The 23,406-nt window shown below is 37.9% G+C and overlaps 1 protein-coding gene across 1 annotated transcript in view; it reads left to right on the forward strand.

Moving 5' to 3' along the window:
* RIGI (RNA sensor RIG-I) overlaps window positions 1–23,406 on the forward strand; it is a 73,487-nt gene that overhangs the window by 6,226 nt on the left and 43,855 nt on the right. The window contains exon 2 of the mRNA XM_005581558.5: window positions 19,981–20,115. Within this exon, the coding sequence (XP_005581615.3) occupies window positions 19,981–20,115 (135 nt within the window). The remainder of the gene's footprint in view (window positions 1–19,980; window positions 20,116–23,406) is intronic.

Consider the following 23,406-nt stretch of genomic DNA (forward strand, 5'->3'; position numbering starts at 1 on the left):
ATGTTATTTAATCTTAATAATGGTAAACACAACTAAATTAGTTTGAGAGAAAGCCCAATCAATATAATTTCCTTAAAGTCAATTTTTTTCTGAATCTTAAAACTTTGTACCCGTGTAGCAGTTTTGCCTCATTAAAGGAAAAGATCTGAAACCACTCAAATTGTTGATTGAATTGAATTACCTTGGAAATTAACACCATTTAAACATTTCTCTCACCTACTTTTCCAAATAACCAATAATAATGTACTATTTCTGTTCAGAACTTATAAGAATAAACCTTTTATTATTTTTTGCCAGGAGCCTTAAAGTTCTTATAGCTCTCTAGTTCATTAGAGGTAAGCAAAACCAAACAAACTTTAAAGGCTGATGTCCACCATCAATTTTTGGAGGCTTGAAAAAGGTAGCTTAGGAACTTTGGATAAGTAGAGCAAATGATGAGTTACTGGAAATGCATAGGAAACAAAATGACTATTCATGGCACCAAATAAGAGCCTTCCTTCCATTAGAAACTAAAAACCATCAATGGTTTTATTAATATGTATATATAAGTAAAACCTAAAGAAGAGCAAACAGCAAATAAATGCAAATTAAAAGAAAAAACAAACAGGAAACCAACCTGAAAATTTTCTACTCAGTTTACCTTGGAGGCTACAGTGTTACCCAGAGCCAAAAAAAACACATGAAGAATATTTTGTTCCTGATGCACAATTTAATGTCTTTAAGTTCACCAATACCACTATATATATATAGTACAATTAAGAAATTCACTTTAGGATGGGCATGGTGGCTCACGCCTGTAATCTCAGCACTTTGGGAGGTGGAGGTGGGTAGATCACTTGAGGCCAGGAGTTTGAGACCAGCCTGGCCAACATGGTAATACTCCATCTCTACTAAAAATACAAAAATTGGCCAGGCATGATGGCACACACCTATAATCCCAGCTACTCTGGAGGAGGCTGAGGCATGAAAATTGTGTGATCGGGAGGTGGAGCCAAGATCATGCCACTGCACTCCAACCTGGATGACAGTGAGAATCTGTATCCAAAAAAAAAAAAAAAAATCACTTTAGGTATGTGACCAGTAAGTGATTATACTTTAATAAATAGTATATATACTTTAATAGATAGTATATCTATACAGAAGAGCAAATACAGTGTGAAGCAATGCAAGCATGTAGGGAAATTTGGTTGCTGATATATCTGGCTTCTGTCTGGCTTCATGATTAACTATATTAAGAAAGAACTGCCAAACTGCCAGTGTGTTTCTTTACAATATTTCTTATTTTACTTTCATCAGGACAAAGAACTTTATGAGCAGTGTTAATTAGCCAAATTTCTCCAATATTCTATCTGGTTTTAAGAGAGTATTATTTAAACCTTTTAAATTTTATATTTTCGCTGTCTGTACATACAGATAGACACACAAAGAAATAGGAAATAAACTATATATGACTTACACCATCTATGATATGCTTGGACTTTCTGATTTGTCCTGGATTTTCCTTCTTCTTCTTTCTTCTTCTTTCTGTTTTTTTTTTTCAGTCATTTAACTTTAGGACAAAAAATTTACCATTATAAGATGCTTTGTCATACAAAATTATTTTCTTTATAACCTTCCTTACCAAAAATACATCTTCATACTCATAACTTTCTCCACATCTTTCCTCTACTTCTTTTCTACATTGTTTCATAAGTAACTTTTCAAGTCCATAATTTGAATTATTAATAGACTTTAGATGACTTCTGAGTTATATAAAATTATTTTTTTCTGAATAAAAACACATTGGCTTTTGCACATTTTATATGTAGAATTACATATGAACTAGAATTCTAATCCTTAGTAACAACCTTAAATTTCAGTAAAAACCCAGGAAGCAAGAAATCTTGAGCTGCCTAGCACATGTTAGTATTTTATAGATGAGAACCATCCCACAATTTTTTAGAAACATGTTCCCCACATCATAACCTTTTCTTGATTGGAAATGACTCAAACATCCAATGATTATATTTCTGATTATGCCAAAATTCATCTACAGCACTTGACCATTTACATTTTATTTACTTTTAGCAGTTTATCTAGATTATTTCTGTATCATTTCCTTGTTGACCATTTTATAACCTGTGAATGTCAGGTGTTCACCTAAATAAGGACCTTAAAAATAACTGCATGGGCATTGTTATTTATCAATAACTCAGATGATTCAGCTGTTTTCATTAAACTAACTGTTAAATTAGTCTTATAAAGAATTCACACAAATATTCACTGGGTTTATAGCTTTATAACCTTCTGCCAAACTCTGATACCTCACATTATCTAGCTGAGACAAATATAAAACCGAGACAAAAATATATGCTGACAATTCTGAAGACATTTCTATTTTTATTTTATCTAAAATTTAAAAGACAGCTTGTTTAATAAAGATTTATTTAAGTCATGTGGACTTGAAAAACACTTTGGACTTAATTTATGAGCACTCTTTTATTTATAAGCCAATTTGGTATGTATAGTGTATAACATAGTTAATGTACATCTAGATAAACACATCTAAACATGTATACACACGTACATGTTTCAATAGCTTTTACCTTGGAACTCTAGCCATGAGATAGCAATACAAACTCACCAGTCTACAACCAAGTCCCCATATGGCTAAACTTTGTTTGCTCCAATCGGTAATCCAGTGAAGGCTGTGAACCACAATTTTGGGTAAAGCAGTTTCCATGGCAGTTCGATTTTTAGAAGCTAGATTCCAAAGAACCCTGGGGGCAAACAGCACTACAGAAGAACGTCATGTTGCAACTACTCACCAGGCCCAACCCTGCTTAAAACAGCGGCATAAAATACACGGGAAATTTGGCTAATACCCAGAATACATGGGACTCCACCTGGCTTTCCTATTCAACAGCCAACTCCAGATTCCAAAGAATATTTGTTTATTGAATTCTAATTTCCTATTACTAAATTCACACACACACACACACACACACAATCACCAAAACACAATCCAAACTGCTGTAGCAATAGACAAGCCCTCACAGTGTTCAAACTGAAATAGTCAAGGTGCGTTTCTGTCTCAATTGGGCTTTATTAACCTGCAAACAGAAATTTCTTAGGAGTTTTCCAAATTGAGAGGAGCTGATCCCACTGTCTGGTACCCAAAAAAGACACTAACTTGGCCAGACACAAACACAGCAATTACAAACATGCTCCCTAGAGTATCATACTGAAAGAGTCAGGGTGCTTCCCTTTCTTAGTCAGCTGGGCTTGTTTAACCTGCAAATGGAAGCTCCTTTTAAAATTTCCCAAATTGAGAGGAGCAGATCTTGCTGTCTGGGCCAACAAAGGACACTCACTTATCCAGATGCCAACGTCACATTTCAAAGGTTGTTCTTCCTAGCAATCAGGAACTCAGCTGGGGCTGGCAGCAGTGGGGCCAGAGAGCCCAAAACTCACTTCCAGCCAAAATTAGGTGGGCAGTTGCTTAGGAGGGCTTCTGAGACTCCTGGACCACAGCAACCCAGCCACAAAAATCTGTTACTGAAGCACCAGGGGTTTGGCCTAGGTCCTCCTGCTAGCCACACAGAAAGCCAAACAAGGAGACAATGAGTATTGCCAGGGGAGAAGGCTTTAATTGGGAGCTGTAGCCAAGAGATGAGAGATTAGTCTCTGATCCACCTCCCTGACCCACTAAAATTAGGGGTTTATATAGCAGGGAAGAAATGTAATTGTGTGGGAAAACAAGAACTCAGGAAGCAATCATGATGAATGAGGGGCGTGGCCTCTTATTGTCTGGATGTGATAATCTGGTGAATTTCAGTTTGATACTTTTTGAGAGGCCTGGTGGTCTTTCTCCTGAGAAAGGATCTCAGATAAAACTAGTGTAAGCTTCAAGCTTAAAGACCAGAAGGGTCAATTTCCATTTATCTGGAATAAATGTCTATGGGACTGTAGTCAGTTTCAAGATTGCTTTTTGGAGGGTGAGTAGAAAGAGCCTGGGATGGAATCCTGTGCAAGCCCTCATTTAAGAGATGAGCAGAGGAGGAAAAGAGACTGGGAAAGAGTGCTACATAATGTGGGCAAGGAGACATCACGAAAACCAAGGGAGAATGATGCTGAGAACCCAAGCTCTGTCAGAACTGAAAAAACTTGCCCTTTACTTTGGCATTATTGACTTCTGGGGCCACCCACAGGACTAGTTTCTGTGGAGTAGGGATGAAGGTACAGGTATAAGATGGTTGGGAAACTAACTGCAAGAGTAGACTGAGGAATAAATAGAGGTCAAGGAAGTGGAGAAGATAAATGTAGGCAGTTCTTTTGAAAATATAATTCACAAATTAAAAATTACAAGGGAGGTAGTGCTTAATAGTATTTTCACACAAATCCAGTCTATACAATTTGGTTACAATGTGGGTTCCAAGAAAGGAGAGAAGACAGAAGCAAATATAAATGGAAAAAATAGAAAATTTCACGTGTCTAAGAAAGAAACAGCACTTTGTATGTGAGTTTAATGAGAAGGGAATACACTAGGATTTTCATATTTCTGAGATGAAGAAATAATCATGTAAGCATTCAGGAAAAACAAATAAGGTTTTTTGGGTTTTTTTGTTTGTTTGTTTTTGTTTTGAGATGGAGTCTCTCTCTGTCACCCAGGCTGGAGTGCAGTGGTGTGATCTCGGCTCACTGCAGCATCTACCTCCTGGGTTCAAGTGAGACGGAATTTCACCATGTTGGTCAGGCTGTTCTCAAACTCCTGGCCTTGTGATCCACCTCGGCCTCTCAAAGTGCTGGGATTACAGGCGTGAGCCACCACACCTGGCCACAAATAAGATTACTCAGGTTTCTTCTAATGAAATCAACATCAATTGGTCTCTGACTTCTCTGCAACTCTAATGTAACTAAAGAGTAAAACTGTGTGCAGAATTTAAAAGGTAAAACAAAGTTGCCCCTATTTTATATTTAGCCAGGTATTTATATATGTAAGCAAGAAGAAAACATTATTATATGTGTGGGGTCTCATATATATTTCTTACAGAAATTACTGGAAATGTGATTCCAAACAATGAGAACTGAAAAAAATTAGCTTAAAAAAAGAAGTTCTTGTAAGGCAAGGATTGGTTGTGAATGTTGAAACTAGGCATGTAGAGTTGATTTTAAATAACTTTATAAATTTGTCCACAAAAGTAAGTGCAATAGTCAAGCATTTTTTAAAAATTATACTTTAAGTTCTGGGACACATGTGCAGAACGTGCAGGTTTGTTACATAGGTATAAATGTGCCATGGTGGTTTGCTGCACCCATCAACCTGTCATCTCCATTAGGTATTTCTCCTAATGCTATCCCTCCCCTGGCACCTCACCCCCCGACAGGCCCCAGTGTGTGATGTTCCCCTCACTGTGTCCATGTGTTCTTACTGTTCAACTCCCACTTATGAGTAAGAACATACAGTGTTTGGTTTTCTGTTCCTGTGTTAGTTTGCTGAGAATGATGGTTTCCAGCTTCATCCATGTCCCTGCAAAGGACATGAACTCATTATTTTTTATGGCTGCATAGTATCCGTGGTATATATGTGCCACATTTGCTTTATCCAGTTTATCATAGTATCTGTGGTATATATGTGCCACAGTTGCTTTATCCAGTTTATCACTGATGGGCATTTGGGTTGGTTCCAAGTCTTTGCTATTGTAAACAATGCCACAAGACACATACATTTGCATGTGTCTTTATAGGAGGATGATTTACAATCTTTTGGTATATACCCAGTAATGGGATTGCTGGGTCAAAGATTATTTCTGGTTCTAGATCCTTGAGGAATCACCACACTGTCTTCCACAATGGTTGAACTAGTTTACACTCCCACCCACAGTGTAAAAACTTTCCTGTTTCTCCACATCCTCTCCAGCATCTGTTGTTTCCTAACTTTTTAATGATCGCCATTCTAACTGGCAGGAGATGGTATCTCATTGTGGTTTTCATTTGCATTTCTCTAATGACCAGTGATGATGAGCATTTTTCATGTGTTTGTTGGCAGTATAAATGTCTTCATTTGAGAAGTGTCTGTTCATATCCTTCACCCACTTGTTGATGGGGTTGTTTCTTTCTTTAAAATTTGTTTAAGTTCCTTATAGATTCTGGATATTAGCCCTTTGTCAGATGGATAGATTGCAAAAATTTTCTCCCATTGTATAGGTTGCCTGTTCACTCTGATGGTAGTTTCTTTAGCTGTGCAGAAACTTTTTGGTTTATTAGATTCCATTTGTCAGTTTTCACTTTTGTTGCCATTGCTTTTGGTGTTTTAATCATGAAGTCTTTGCCCATGCCTACGTCCTGAATGGTATTGCCTAGGTTTTCTTCTAGGGATTTTATGATTTTAGGTCTTACATTTAAGTCTTTAATCCATCTTGAGTTAATTTTTGTATAAGATGTAAGGAAGTGGTCCAGTTTCAGTTTTCTGCATATGGCTAGTCAGTTTTCCCAACAACATTTATTAACTAGGGAATCCTTTCTCCATTGCTTGTTTTTGTCAGGGTTGTCAAAGACCATATGGTTGTAGATGTGTGGCATTATTTCTGATGCCTGTTCTGTTCCATTGGTCTATATATCTGATAATCTGTTTTGGTACCAGTACCATGCTCTTTTGATTACTGTAGCCTTGTAGTATAGTTTGAAGTCAGGTACCGTGATTCCTTCAGCTTTGTTCTTTTTTGCTTAGGATTGTCTTGGCTGTGTGAGTTCTTTTTTGGTCCCATACTAAATTTAAAGTAGTTTTTTCCAATTCTGTGAAGAAAGTCAGTGGTAGCTTGATGTGGATACCATTGAATCTATAAATTACCTTGGGCAGTATGGCCATTTTCATGATATTGATTCTTCGTATTCATGAGCATGGAATGTTCTTCCATTTGTTTGTGTCCTCTTTTATTTTGTTGACCAGTGGTTTGTAGTTCTTGAAGAGGTCCTTTATGTCCCTTCTAAGTTGGATTCCTAGGTATTTTATTCTCTTTGTAGTAATTGTGAATGGGAGTTCACTCATGATTTGGCTGTGTGTCTGTTCTTGGTGTATAGGAATGCTTGTGATTTTTGCATATTGATTTTGCATCCTGAGACTTTGCTGAAGTTGCTTATCAGCTTAAGGAGATTTTGGGCTGAGACTATGGGGTTTTCTAAATATACCATCATGTCATCTGCAAACAGATACAATTTGACTTCCTCTTCTCCTAACTGAATACCTTTTATTTCTTTCTCTTGCCTAATTGCCCTGGCCAGAACTTCTAACAGTATGTTGAATAGGAGTGAGGAGAGAGGGCATCCTTGTCCTGTGCCAGTTTTCAAAGGAAATGCTTCCAAGTTTTGCCCATTCAGTATGATATTGGCTGTGGGTTTGTCATAAATAGCTCTTTATTATTTTGAGGTATGTTCCATCAATACCTAGTTTATTGAGAGTTTTTAGCATGAAGGGCTGTTGAATTTTATCAAAGGCGTTTTCTGCATCTATTGAGATAATCATATGATTTTTGTCATTAGTTCTCTTTATGTGATGGATTATGTTTATCGATTTGCATATGTTGAACCAGCCTTGCATCCCAGGAATGAAGCAGACTTGATTATGGTGAATAAGCTTTTTGATGTCCTGCTGGATTCAGTTTTCCAGTATTTTATTGAGGATTTTTGCTTTGATGTTCATCAGAGATATTGGCTTGAAATTTTCTTTTTTTTGTTTTGTCTCTTCCAGGTTTTGGTATCAGGATGATGCTAGCTTCATAAAATGAATTAGGGAGGAGTCCCTCTTTTTCTATTGTTGGGAATGGTTTCAGAAGGAATGGTATAAGCTCCTCTTTGTACCTCTGATAGAATTCAGCTGTGAATCCATCTGGTCTTGGGCTTTTTTTTTTTTTTTTTTTATTGGTAGGCTGTTATTGCCTCAATTTCAGGACTTGTTATTAGTCTATTCAGGGATTTGACTTCTTCCTGGTTTAGTCTTGGGAAGGTGTATGTGTCTAGGAATTTATCCATTTCTTCTAGATTTTCTAGTGTATTTGAGTAGATGTGTTTATAGTATTCTGTGATGGTAGTTTGTATTTCTGTGGGATCACTGGTAATATCCCCTTTATTATTTTCATTGTGTCTATTTGAGCCTTCTCTCTTTTCTTCTTTATTAGACTGGCTTGTGGTCTATTTTGTTAATATTTTCGAAAAACCAGCTCCTGGATTCACTGATTTTTTTTTGAAGGGTTTTTTGTGTCTCTATCTCCTTCAGTTCTACTCTGATCTTAGTTATTTCTTGTCTTTTGCTAGCTTTTGAATTTGTTTGCTCTTGCTTCTCTAGTTCTTTTAATTGTGATGTTACAATGTCAATTTTAGATCTTTCCCGCTTTCTCCTGTGGTCATTTAGTGCTATAAATTTCCATCTACACACTCCTTTAAATGTGTCACAGAGATTCTGGTACGTTGTGTCTTTGTTCTCATTGGTTTCAAAGACCTTATTTATTTCTGCCTTCATTTCATTATTTACCCAGTAGTCATTCAGGAGCAGGTTGTTCAGCTTCCATGTAGTTGTGCAGTTTTGAGTGAGTTTCTTAATCCTTAGTTCTAATTAGATTGCACAGTGTTCTGGCAGACTGTTATGATTTCCACTCTTTTGCGTTTGCTGTGGAGTGTTTTATTTCCTATTATGTGGTCAATTTTAGAATAAGTATGATGTGGTGCTGAGAAGAACGTATATTCTGTTGATCTGTGGTGGAGAGTTCTGTAGATGTCTATTGGGTCAGCTTTGTCCAGAGCTGAGTTCAAGTCCTGAATATTCTTGTTAATTTTTCTGTTTCGTTGATCTATTATTGACAGTGGGGTGTTAAAGTCTCCCACTATTATTGTGTGGGGTCTGTGTCTCTTTGTAGGTCTGTAAGAACTTGCTTTATGAATCTGGGTATTCCTGTATTGGGTGCATATATATTTAGGATGGTTAGCTCTTCTTGTTGCATTGATCCTTTACCATTATATAATGCCCTTCTTTGTCTTTTTTGATCTTTGTTGGTTGAAAGTCTGTTTTATCAGAGACTGGGATTGCATCCCCTGCTTTTTTTTTTTTTTTTTTTTTTTTTTTCCTTTCCATTTGCTTGGTAAATCTTCCTCCATCCCTTTATTTTGAGCCTATGTGTATCTTTGCATGTGAGATGGGTCTCCTGAATACAACACACCAATGGATCTTGACTCCATCCAATTTGCCAGTCTGTGTCTTTTAATTGGGGCATTTAGCCCATTTACACTTAAGGTTAATATTGTTATGTGTGAATTTGATCCTGTCATTATGATGCTAGCTGGTTATTTTGCCCATTAGTTGATGCATTTTCTTCATCGTGTTGATAGTCTTTATGATTGGTATGTTTTTGCAGTGGCTGGTACCGGTTTTCCTTTCCATATTTCCATAAATATTTCCATATTTAGTGCTTCCTTCAGCAGCTCTTGTAAGGCAGGCCTGGTGGTGACAAAATCTCTCAGCATTTGCTTGTCTGTAAAGGATTTTATTTCTTCTTCACTTATGAATCTTAGTTTGGCTGGATATGAAATTTGGGTTGAAAAATCTTTAAGAATGTTGAATACTGGCCCCCACTCTCTTCTGGCTTGTAGGGTTTCTGCAGCGAGATCTGTTAGTCTGATGGGCTTCCCTTTGTGAGTAACTCAACCTTTCTTTCTGGCTGCGCCTAACATTTTTTCCTCCATTTCAACCTTGGTGAATCTGACGATTATGTCTTGTGTCTTGTGGTTGCTCTTCTCGAGGAGTATCTTTGTGGTGTTCTCTGTATTTTCTGAATTTGAATGTTGGCATGTATTGCTAGGTTGGGGATGTTCTCCTAGATAACATCCTGACGAGGGTTTTCTAACTTGGTTCCATTCTCCCCGTGACTTTCAGGTACACCAATCAAACATTGATTTGGTATTTTCACATAGTCCCGTATTTCTTGGAAGCTTTGTTCATTCCTTTTCATTCTTTTTTTCTCTAATCTTGTGTTCATGCTTTATTTCATTAAATTGATCTTCAATCTCCAATATCCTTTCTTCTGCTTGATTGATTCAGCTATTGATAGTTGTGTATGCTTCACAAAGTTCTTATGCTGTTTTTCAGTTCCATCAGGTCATTTAGGTTCTTCTCTAAATTGGTTATTCTAGTTATCACTCCTCTAACCTTTTTTCAAGGTTTGTAGCGTCCTTGCATTGGGTTAGAACATGCTCCATTAGCTCAGAGGAGTTATTACCCACCTTCTGAAGCCTACTTCTGTCAATTTGTCAAAGTCATTCTCTGTCCACTTTAGTTCCCTGGCTGGTGAGGAGTTGTGATCCTTCGGAGGAGAAAAGGGGTTCTGGTTTTTTGAATTTTCTGCCTTTTTGTGCTGGCTTTTCCTCATCTTCATGGATTTATCTACCTTTGGTCTTTGATTTTGGTGACCTTCAGATGGGTTATCTGTGTGGATGTCCTTTTTGTTGATATTGATGCTATTCCTGTCTGTTTGTTAGTTTTCCTTCTAACAGGCCGCTCAGCTGCAGGTCTGATGAAGTTTGCTGGAGGTCCACTCCAGACCCTGTTTGCCTGGGTATCACCAGCAGAGGCGGCAGAACACCAAAGATTTCTGCCTGTTTCTTCCTTTGGAAGCTTCATCCCAGAGGGGCACCTGCCAGATGCCAGCTGGAGCCTTCCTGTATGAGGTGTCTGTTGTCCCTGGTAGGAGGTGTCTCCCTGCCAAGAGGCATGGGTGTCAGGGACCCACTTGAGGAGGCAATCTGTCCATTAGCAGAGCTCAAGCGTTGTGCTGGGAGATGTCATACTCTCTTCAGAGCCAGCAGGCAGCAACATTTAAGTCTGCCGAAGCTGCGCCCACAGCCACCCCTTTCCCCAGGCGCCCTGTCCCAGGAAGATGGGAGTTTTATCTATATGCCCCTGACTGAGGCTGCTGCCTTTTTTTCAGAGATGCCCTGCCCAGAGTGAAGAATCTAGAGAGGCAGTCTGGCTACAGTGGCTTTGCCAAGCTGCAGTAGGCTCCACCCAGTTCGAACTTCCAGGTGGCTTTGTTTACACTGTGAGGGGAATACAGCCTACTCAAGCCTCAGTAATTGTGGATGCCCCTCCCCCAACCAAGCTTGAGTGTCCCAGGTTGACTTCAGACTGCTGTGCTGGCAGCGAGAATTTCAAGCCAGTGGATTTTAGCTTGCTGGGCTCTGTAGGGTTGAGATTTGCTGAGCTAGACCACTTGGCTCCCTGGCTTCAGCCCGCTTTCCAGGAGAGTGAATGGTTCTGTCTTGCTGGCATTAGAGGTACCACTGGGGTATGAAAAAAACTCCTGCAGCTAGCTCAGTGTCTGCCCAAATGGCCACCCAGTTTTGTGCTTAAAACCCAGAGCCCTGGTGGTGTAGGCACCAGAGAGAATCTCCTGGTCTGCGGATTGCGAAGACCATGGGGAAAAGCATAGTATCTGGGCCAGGGTGCACCATTCTTCATGGCACAGTCCTTCATGGCTTCCCTTGGCTAGGGGAGGGAGTTCCCAGACCCCTTGTGCTTCGTGGGTGAGGTGACACCCTACCCTGCTTCGGCTCGCCGTCTGTGGGCTGCACCCACTCTCTAACCAGTCCCAATGAGGTGAACCGGGTACCTCTGTTGGAAATGCAGAAATCACTCTCCTTCTGTGTTGATCTCTCTGTGAGCTGCAGACCAGACCAGAGCTGCTCCTTTTTGGCCATCTTGCCCTGGTTCCTAGTCAAGCATTTTTTAAGAGAGGATTTTCATATAGTTAAAAAAAAAAAAAAAAAAAAATTTAAATAATTTGGTTTAAAATTTTAGATTGAGTCTGTAAGGAGCTAGGGAAAATTATGATAAATAACAGTTAAATCCCTTGCCTCAAAAGGGGGAGACTTAAAATATTACCATTTTCCACTTGCTTCTGTAGTTTTAAAAACTATATGAATGGTTACAGATAATGATACAATTTAAATGATGTTGTATATGTTTTGTTGTTCTTGAAGGAGATAGGAAAGGGAAATATAAACAAGATAACGCAAGGAAAACTAGTTATATCAGCTATGGCCATGTAATTAGGTCAAACATCTTTTAAATAGGTGTAAATGAGTCAGAAAGCAGAATCCAGGTTTTGGTCATCTGCCAGAGACCCGTGTAAAGTCTAGTAACATAAAAAATGAAAACGGGGGCCAGGCTTGGTGGCTCATGCCTGTAATTCCAGCACTTTGGGAGCCCCAGGTGGGAGGATTGCTTGAGCCCCCAAAATTGAGCCTATGGTGAGCTATGATCATGCTGCTGTACTTCCGCCTGGGCAATGGAGCAAGACCCTGTCTCAAAAATAAATAAATAAAAAAGAGATAAAGAAGGGACAAAAATATATTAAATAAATGCATACAAAAAGAAAGCAAGAATTATACTTAAATCGCACTAGTGGAAGGTATTAAGATATCACAGTGAAGAATTGGTACACATAAATCTTTGTTTATTAAATATTAGAAAACATCAAGAAATGGGAATTATAAGATATCTTTATTAGTACTGCTAAGTCAGATAAATGATAAAGGTATAAATAGGCCGGGCGTGGTGGCTCAAGCCTGTAATCCCAGCACTTTGGGAGGCCAAGACGGGCGGATCACGAGGTCAGGAGATCGAGACCATCCTGGCTAACACGGTGAAACCCCGTCTCTACTAAAAAATACAAAAAAACTAGCCGGGCGAGGTGGCAGGCGCCTGTAGTCCCAGCTACTCGGGAGGCTGAGGCAGGAGAATGGCATAAACCCGGGAGGCGGAGCTTGCAGTGAGCTGAGATCCGGCCACTGCACTCCAGCCTGGGCGACAGAGCGAGACTCCGTCTCAAAAAAAAAAAAAAAAAAAAAGGTATAAATGATCTGTTTAATAAGGTTAATTTAATGTCTATGTTTTCCATTTTGTATCATATAAAGAATATATCCTTCTCCTCCAATTCTTAAAAAGCTTTGCCAAAGTGATCCTATATGAGTTACAGATAAATATTTAATAAATTCTCAAAGCATAACTTTTATGAGTTTTATTTTCAAGTTTGTAGGCTCTGTGACTCTGGGCAAATGTCTTAACTCTTGTATGCCTCAGTTTCCTTATTTGTAAAATTAGAATAACAACTACGTTTGGGTGTTTTGGAAATTAAACTGCATGGCATTAAATTACAGTTAGCTATTATTCTATATCCCAGAAATTAATCATAGGTTTAAAAAAGTATCAAATAATTTCAAAGTAACATTCTTTTGAGTAACTCCTAACAGAATGAGAAAATGTAAACAAGTATAGCTACTTTCAAAAGTAAGCATGGCAATCAGCCAACACATTATATATTTTAAGATGTAATATGCTTTTAATCAGAATTTATAGCCTAAATGGATTTATTGGTATTTCAAAAGAATGAAAACTTATGAATTAATTAATTTGACAGAAGTAATTGCAAAAAGAACAGCCAGTTAACTCCAAAGACAGCAAACTGGCTAAAATAAAGAACAAAAACAAAATTCCCCCAAATTACCGGAACTAACAGAGTTCATTCAGTCTTGTTGCAATAGATACGTAAAATAAAACTGGAGGCCACGCATTTTTATCTACTGGAAAACAAGTGAGATTATACTAGAAAAACAGTATTTTCATATACTGGAAAAACGAGCCAGATTATATAACATCTACCTAAATGCATAAAAGATTCTTATAAATCCAATTTAGAAAAAATATGAATGTCCCCTCAAAACTAGCTGTGTGACATGAACAGGAAATTTATTCAGAAAAAAAAAAAAAAAGACATTGGCCAAAGGTGGAAGAAATGCCACAAGAAATCATTAAAAACGGTGAAGTTTATTTGTTTGGTCTGTTTTTTTCTCTCAGTTTTGCAAAAGTTATGAAGATTGAGCACATTCAGTGCTATGGAGGGAAATATCATTCATACACTATGGATGGAGGGTAAGTTAGTACAGTTTGGAAGGTAGTTGGGGAAAATGTATTAATATTCATTCATTCCTTCATTGATTCATTCCTTCATTTATGGATTGATTGATTGATTGATTGAGACAGAATCTCACTCTGTCGCCTCTGCTGGAGTACGGTGGTGCAATCTCAGCTCACTGCAATCTCCACCTCCCAGGTTTAAGCGATTCTCCTACCTCAGCCTTCTGAGTAGCTGGGATTACGGGTGCAAGCCACCACGCCTGGCTAATTTTTCTATTTTTAGTAGAGATGGAGTTTCACCATGTTGGCTAGGCTGGTCTTGAACTCCTGACCTCAAGTGATCCACCTGCCTTGGCCTCCCAAAGTGCGGGATTAGAGGCATGAGCCACCGCGCCTGGCCTCAACATTTAAAAGCATATACCATTAAACTGAGGAATTATACTTCTGAGAACTTATTCTAGGGAAAAGTTGGTAAAGCAGGTAAAGACAGATGTGTCTGTACTAAACACATTTTAGTTACCTATTAATAAGGAATACATTAAATTATACTACACTTATGTGACATAAAACTATGCAGCCACTAAAAGTTGATGTAGGTACATATTTATTAATAGGAAACAACATCTGTAATCCATTGAGTAGAAAAGAGCAGATTTGTTAAATCTTATTTATTTAAAACTATATATTTATACACATAATCAGATACATAGAAGGATGGTTTCTAGAGGTTGTTACATGTGATTGAAGATAGTCATACATTTAACAAAAATATGCTGAAATGATATGAAGAAAACTATGAAGTCCCTGAGAAGAAATCAGGCTCTGATTTGATTGAGGAAGAGACAGCCTACGTTTCTGCATGGGGACTATAGGTTTGTAAACATGTCAGTTCTCCCCACGCTAATTTATAGAAGGCAATCACAATAAATATACCAGAAAGTAAGTTAAAAGAAAAAGCACGCTGAAGAACTTCTTAATTTTTAATGTGAGTATATATTAATGTAGTATAATTTAATGTATTCCTTATTAATAGGTAACTAAAATGTGTTTAGTACATACATATCTATGTCTTTACCTGCTTTACCAACTTTTCCCTGGAATAAGTTCTCAGAAGTATAATGTGAAAGATACCCTTGAGGTCTTCTTTTGATTCCCTCTGCAGAGGCAACCATTGTTATGAAGTTGATTTACATTTTTCTTACTTATGCCTTTTTACTTTATAATGTGCATCTCTGTCCACATACCTTTTGGGTTCAACTCCTTTTTCTATTTTCTATTAGAGTGATCAAGTTTTTCTCTCTTCCCTATTTTTTTCTAGGCTGCTTTGGAAGCTCTAGATTCCATTGGTTAACTTTAATTGTGACACATATATCTATTATATATAATAGATATATAATATAATATAAATATAATATATAATTATACAAAAATATGTATGTTATATAATATATAACAATATTATATATTATAATAGATATTATATACTATATATGATATATAGTATATATTATACTATATATAATTTATTATATAATATATAATATATGTAATTATATATAATTAATATATGTTAAAATTATATATAATATATTAAAAATTATAAACTAAAATATAAATTTAATTTATATTTATATAAAATAATACATTTATTATAAATAAAAATAAAATTTTAATTTATATAAAAATATAAATTTATTTTAATTATATATAATTATATATTATATAAATATATAATTTATTTATGTAATATAAATATATTTATTTATGTAATATATATTATATAAATATATTTATTTATGTAATATAAATATATTTATATAAATATATTTATTTATGTAATATAAATATATTATATTTATGTAATATAAATATTTATATAATATAAATATAATTATTTATGTTTATGTAATATAAATATTTATATAGTATAAATATAATTTATATATTATATAGTATAAATATAAAATTATTTATACTATATAAATATATTTATATTATATAAATATATTATATATTTATATAGATAATTATGTATAATTAATATATAATATATATAATATATAATATAAAAATTATATAAATTGTAATAAATTATACATTTAATAATTTAATACATCTATATATTTAGTATATAAAATAATGATATATGATAATATATATGATATAATATATATTATATATGATATCAGTATTATTTTTTATACTAAATATATATATTTTATATACTAAATATGTATATTTTATATATTTATTAAATGTATTAAATGTATAATACATATATATGTTTTTGAGATGGTCTTCTTCTGTTGCCCAGGCTGGAGTGCAGTGGTGGGATTTTAGCTCTTAGCTCACTGCAGTCTCCACCTCCGGGGTTCAAGTGATTCTCCTGCCTCAGCCTCCTGAGTAGCTGAGATTACAGGCACTGGCCACCATGCCCATCTAATTTTTGTATTTTTTTAGTAGAGACAGGGTTTCACCATGTTAGCCAGGCTGGTCTTGAACTCCTGGCCTCAAGTAATCCACCCACCTCAGCCTCCCAAAGTGCTAGGATTACAGGCGTGAGCCACTGTGCCTGGCCGTGACAAGTATATTTTATCAGTGAGGATTTGGTCAGGGACCAGAGACACTAATGAGTGTTATGGCTGGATATAAAACTTTTGATTCATATTTTTTTGCCATCCGTGGAAAGCAAAGGGAGCTTATCCACACTCTCCCCATGCCCACATCTAGCATCTCGTTTACTATAACCCTCTCTGCAATCAGATACTGTGATTACTGACACTAGTTACTTCGTGGAAAAGGAGCACTGAAGCCATGTTTCTCCTGGAGAACTTGCATGGTTCCCTGGAAGCTGCAGGACTTTTCTTACTCACAGGTTGTCCAGGATGTTTCAAGGCAGACCTGGGGGTGTGTGTGTGTGTGTGTGTGTGTATGTGTGTATGTGTGTGTATTTGAGATGGAGTCTTGCTCTATTGCCCGGGCTGGAGTGCAGTGGCACGATCTCGGCTCACGGCAACCTCTGTCTCCTGGGTTCAAGTGATTCTCCTGCCTCAGCCTCCCGAGTAGCTGGAATTATAGGCACTGACCACCACGCCTGGCTAATTTTTGTATTTTCAGTAGAGATGGGGTTTCACCATGTTGGCTGGTCTCAAACCCCTGACCTCAAGTGATCCACCCACCTCAGCCTCCCAAAGTGCTGGGATTAGAGGTGTGAGCCACTGTGCCCACCCTCAGATTTTTTATAACATTTTGGAGTCAAAGGCCAAGTGTGATTCTGGAGAGGCACCAGGTGGGCACTATTCTGAGTATCCATTCCTTTGGTAGCACTTTCTGGACACATGCATGAGCCAGGTACTGTGCTGACGATTACAAGATAAATGTTCCAAGTCACAGTCTCAGGTAGAAGACAGGCCCACATTTACTACGTACTATGCAGTGTAAGTGCTTTAGTCAGTAGTCAGTAAAGAGCTTTAGTCAGTAAAGAGACTGAGAAAGCAGAGAAGGGATCAAGAAATTCTACCTTGAGAAGCTGAGGTTGGCATCACAGTGGGCCCGGGGACAGCAAAGGCAGTGGGAAATACTGTTAAAGATGAGGTTTTGTCTGCATTGTCGATGCTTTTGAGGAAATTGTCACTACTCTGTAGCAGCAGATATTGGGGCCAGGTAGTGGGATGGGCCTGACCACATGCAAAGTAAATGTGAACTGCCCAGGATACTGCAAGGCAGTTTATCTGGGAAGGCGGTAGCTGTGGCTGGGATAAATTTGCGTCTCCACGTGGAATATCTGTAATGGCTGGTAGCATGTCAAAAGGAAGCTCAAGCAGCAGGGAGGCCTGGGAACAAAAGTACAGCTGTAAGGACTGGGCTTAGGAACAGAATGAACTGACTCAATGAAATACGGTAGGATTGTGGGTCCAGGGAAGCTGGGATAGGTGACAAGATAGGTTGCTGTTACGAGTTGAATTGTGTCCCCCCGACCCAAAAGATATGTTCAAGTCCTAATTCCCAGTACTTCAGAATGTGATTTATTTGGAGATTGTGTCTTTACAGAGGTAATTAGTTACGATGAGGTCATACTAGAGTAGGGCAGGCCCCTAGTTCAATCTGACTGGTGTCCCTCTAAGAAAACAGCCATGTGAAGTCATAGAGACAACAAGAATGCCATGTGAAAACATAGGCAGAGACTGGAGTGATGTGGCCACAAGCCAGAGAAACGGAAGGCACAGTTGGAGGGAGCATTGTCACAAGCCAAGGAATGCCAGCAGCTACCAGAAACTGGAAGGGCAGGGAATGCATTCTCCCTTAGAGTCTTCAGAGGAAGCATGACTCTGCTGACACCGTGATTCACAATTCTGGCCTCCAAGAACAGAGAGAATAAGCTTCTATTGTTTAAACCACCTGGTTTGTCCTAATTTGTTATTGCAGCCACAGGAAACTCATACAGAAGGCTAAAATGAAAAAGATGATAAGAAGTATTGGCAAGGATGTGTGGAAATTGGAATCCTCTTAGATTACTTGTGGGAATGTAAGATGGTGCAGCTCCTTTGGAAAATGGCTTGACAATTCCCTACAACGTTAAAAACCGAGTTACCATAAGAACTAGAAATCTCACACCTATGTGTATACTCAAGAGAAATGAATATATACATCTTCACATAAAATTACTCATGAATGTTCATAGCATGTCTATTTGTAATAGGCAAAATGTGGACACAACTCAAATGGCCACTGAGGAGTGGATAAACAAAATGTGGTGTATCCATACAGTGGGATATGATCTGGCAATAAAAAGGAATGAATAATAACATGCTACAACATGGTTAAACCTTAAAAACATTATGCAAAGTAAGACAGGCCAGACACAGACTATGTATTGCATGATTCCATTAATATGAAATGTGTAAAATAGGCAAATCCATGGAGACTCAATTTGATTAGTGTTTGCCCGGGGCTAAGGAGAGGGAAAGTAGGGAATGACTGCTAATGGATATAGGTTTTCTTTTTATAGTAATGAAAATGTACTAAAATTAGATAGTACTAATGGATTCACCGCTCCAAAAACCATTGAATTTTATTTTTTGAAAGGGTTGATTTTATTGTTGTCAAGACAGAGACCTTGGCAGAGATGCCTTTAAGTAGAGCAAGATTATAAGGCATTCCTTCTTCTCTTCCTTCATTCATTAAACATACCTTTGTTTACTGTCTATAATGTGCTAGGTCTTCTTCTAATCTACGAGGATATAGTGGTTCACCAGCCTGACAACTTGCTTACTCCCTTGGAATTTGCATTCCATCAACAATTGAAAAAACCCCAGAAAATTATCAAGTATTAGGTCATACCAAGGTAGCATTTTTGTTACTACTCCTCAGGTATGAAATTAGTGTACAAAGTTAGAATGACCACCAGCAGTTGGTAGATAGTTTTCTCCCAAAAAGACCATGAAAATATCCCTTACTTACTTCCTTCTCCTTTGCTTGTCCTATTTCAAGACAAGTTTTCACTCTGTTTCCCAGGCTGGAGTACAGTGATGCCATCATAGCTTACTGGAACCTTGAACTCCTTGGTTCAAGTGATCCTCCCACCTCAGCCTCCAAAGTAGCTGAGACTACAGGTGTGAGCCACCACACCCAACTAATTAAAAGAAATTTTTTTTTCTAGAGGCTGGGTGCAGTGGCTTACACCTGTAATCCCAGTACTTTGAGAGGCTGAGACAGGAGGATAGTTTGAGGCCACCATGACTTCTCCCTTTTTGCAGGGACATTTTTTTACACATCTTCAAGAAATTCCTTTTCTAGAATGTGTGCTCAGACCTCCATACCAAACTGGAAGTTTCCAGAGAGGATGGGAAGAGTGGCTTGGTGAAGAATGGGCATAGTCGGCCTGGGCAGAGGTTTTGCTGCTTCTCTAAAGATTCTTCCAATGCTGTGACTTGTTACAGTTCCTGTCACTATTTGGGAAGGTCTCATGATCCTTTTCTGGTTTTTCTTCTAATGATTAATAGTTCTGCAATTTGATGAGTCATTTTTGCTTCTGTTCGTAGAAGAGGTGCAGTATATTCAGGCTGAGAAAAACAACAAGGGCCCAATGGAGGCTGCCACACTTTTTCTCAAGTTCCTGTTGGAGCTCCAGGAGGAAGGCTGGTTCCGTGGCTTTTTGGATGCCCTAGACCATGCAGGTTAGTTCATTCTTTTTAATCACAAATCCCAAATCTTTTTAATCACAAATCACAAATCACAAAACCTTGCTGCCTGACAATACTGTAAAAGTTAAAAGCTATTAATTTTGAAGTATCCACTTATAGTTCATGCCTCTTAGTCTGAGGCAATGTAAAGACTGTGTTTAGGCAGATGACATAATTGTTTACCTGAAACATCCAGCAAAAGAATCTGCAGAGAGATTATTGTTACTAATGGAAGAGTTTTGCAAGATTATTTGGATATAAAACTAATACACAAAAATTAGTTGCATTTCTGCCCAGTGGAAGCAAACAAAATATGTAATCCAAAATGAAGTATCATTTCTAATAATAACAATTGTAATATATTTAGGAATAAATCTAACAAAAGATGTATAAGGTCTGAATGGAGAAAATGATAAAATGTTATTGAAAGATACTAAAGAAGTCCTGAATGGAAAAACATACCCATCACATAGAGAAGGAGGCTTGAGATCATAAAAAATGTCAGTTCTCCCTACATTGATCTGTATATTCAATATAATTCTAATAAAAATCCTACATATTTTTCAGAGTGTGGCAAGTTGATTCTACAATGTATATGGAAGAATTACGACCCAACAATAGTCAAGACACCCCTAAAGAAGACAAGTTTAGTAGATTGGGGCTTTTCTTTCTACCTGTCAGCATTTGTTAGAAAGCTACAGGCATTGAGACAGTGAAATGTTGGTTCTGGCACTGACAAACTGACCATTGAAACAGAATAAAGACCCTTTAATTAGGCCCATGTCTTTATGGAAACCTGATATATTAGACATCACTGAGAAAGGAAGATTACTGGGAAAGGAGGAGCTATTAAAAAAATAGCGTTGATAAACAGAATAATATTAAAAACCAAACAAACTCAAGCTGGACATGGTGGCATGTACCTGTAGTCCCAGCTACTCAGGAGGCTGAGGCAGGAGGACTGCCTGAGTCCAGAAGTTTGAGGCTGCAGTGAGCTATGATGGCACTGCTGCACTCCAGCCTGGGCAACATAGGGAGACCCCCGCATTTAAAAAACAAACCCTGGGCCGGGCGTGGTGGCTCACGCCTGTAATCCCAGCACTTTGGGAGGATGAGGCAGGCAGATTACCTGAGGTCAGGAGTTTGAGACCAGTTTAGCCAACTTGGCAAAACCCTGTCTCTACTAAAAATACAAAAATTAGCTGGGCGTGGTGGTGGGCACCTGTAATCCCAGCTACTCTGGAGGCTGAAGCAGGAGAATTGCCTGAACCCAGGAGGCGGAGGTTGCAGTGAGCTGAGATTGCATCATTGCACTCCAGCTTGGGCAATGAGTAAAACTCCTTCTCAAATTAAAATAAATAAATAAATAAATAAACCGTGTATTTAAAAAACAAACCCTAACTTTCATGCCCATGTGGATACAAATAAATAAATACATTTGTATTCCTTACATCAAGTTTATCAAAAACACCATAAAGAAAGTGAAAAAACAAAACAAAACAAATCACAAACTCTGGGAGAAGATATTTTCAAAATATATAATCACTAAAGGATTAGTATCTAGAATATATTAAAAAGGTCTTAAAATCAATTGGAAAAAGAAAACACATAGAGCAAAAAATTTGGACAAACATTTCAATGAATACGAAGAATGAAATAAATGTATGAAAAGATTCTCAGCCCAATTAGGAATTTGGGAATTGTAGATTAGGAACACAGTGAAATAACATTTTATAACTACCAGACAGCAAAACTTAAGTCCAACAGTGCTAAGGTTAAAGAAGATATTTAATGGAAATCTTTTTTTTTTTTTTTGAGACAGAGTCTCGCTCTGTTGCCCAGGCTGGAGTGCAATGGCACGATCTCGGCTCACTGCAACCTCCGCCTCCTAGGTTCAAGTTATTTTCATGTCTCAGCCTCCTGAGTAGCTGGGATTACAGGTGCCCACCACCATACCTGGCTAATTATTGTATTTTTAGTAGAGATGGGTTTTTTTGTTATTTGGGGTTTTTTTGAGATGGAGTCTCACTCTGTCGCCTAGGCTGGAGTGCAGTGGCGCGATCTCGGCTCACTGCAAGCTCCGCCTCCCGGGTTCATGCCATTCTCCTGCCTCAGCCTTCGAGTAGCTGGTACTACAGGCGCGCACCACCACGCCTGGCTAATTTTTTGTATTTTTAGTAGAGACAGGGTTTCACCATGTTAGCCAGGATGGTCTCGATCTACTGACCTCGTGATCCGCCTGCCTCGGTCTCCCAAAGTGCTGGAATTACAGGCGTGAGCCACCGCGCCTAGCCAGAGATGGGGTTTTGTCATGTTGGTCAGGTTGGCCTCGAACTCCTGACCTCAGGTGATCCACCTGCCTCGGCCTCCCAAAGTGCTGGGATTATAGGCGTGAGCTACCGTGCCTGGCTGGAAATCTTAAATATCATTATATAGATTGTAAATTGATACAACTATTTTGAAAAATAACTTGATATCACCTTGTAGAATTCAGCTCTCATGTATCCTTCTATCCAAAAGTTTCACTTTTAAGTTTGTGCCCTAGAAAAACTTATATATATATTCCAGAATATGCATATAAGAGTGTTCATAGTATAATTGTAGTAACAAAAGCAAGCAAACAAAACTGGAAATTAGCCTGATGTCTTTTAAGAGGAGAATGTATACATAAATTTTATAGTATTTACACATGGTCCATTAAACTACAATGAAAAGGTGTGAACACATCTATAGATGACAACTCAGGTGAGTTGTAGAAATGTAATGTTAAATTTTAAAGAAAGAGAAACTTACATGGCATAGGATATAATATTTATAAAGCTCCAAAAAGCTAAACTTAACATATTGCTTAGGGAATCAAATATATGCAACTATAAAAAAATTAAAGTATTGATATATTAAATACAGGAAAGCAGTGACTTTGGCAGGGAGCAGAGAGGTTGGAAAGAGAAGGCACAAAGTATTGGAATATGTTGGGTTTTTTTGTTTGTTTGTTTGTTTGTTTTTGTTTTTTTGAGGCAGAGTTTCACTCCATAGCCCAGGCTGGAGTGCAGTGTTGCAATCTCCGCTCACTGCAACCTCCGCCTCCTGGGTCCCGGTTCAAGCAATTCTTCTCCCTCAGCCTCCCGAGTAGCTGGGATTACAGGCACATGCCACCATGCCCAGCTAATTTTTGTATTTTTAGTAGAGATGGGGTTTCACCATGTTGGTCAGACTGGTCTTGAATACCTGGCCTCAAGTGATCTGCCTGCCTTGGCCTCCTAAAGTGCTGGGATTACAGGCATG

Source organism: Macaca fascicularis, chromosome 15, assembly GCF_037993035.2.
Source record: "Macaca fascicularis isolate 582-1 chromosome 15, T2T-MFA8v1.1".
NCBI classification, from domain to species: Eukaryota; Metazoa; Chordata; class Mammalia; order Primates; family Cercopithecidae; genus Macaca; species Macaca fascicularis.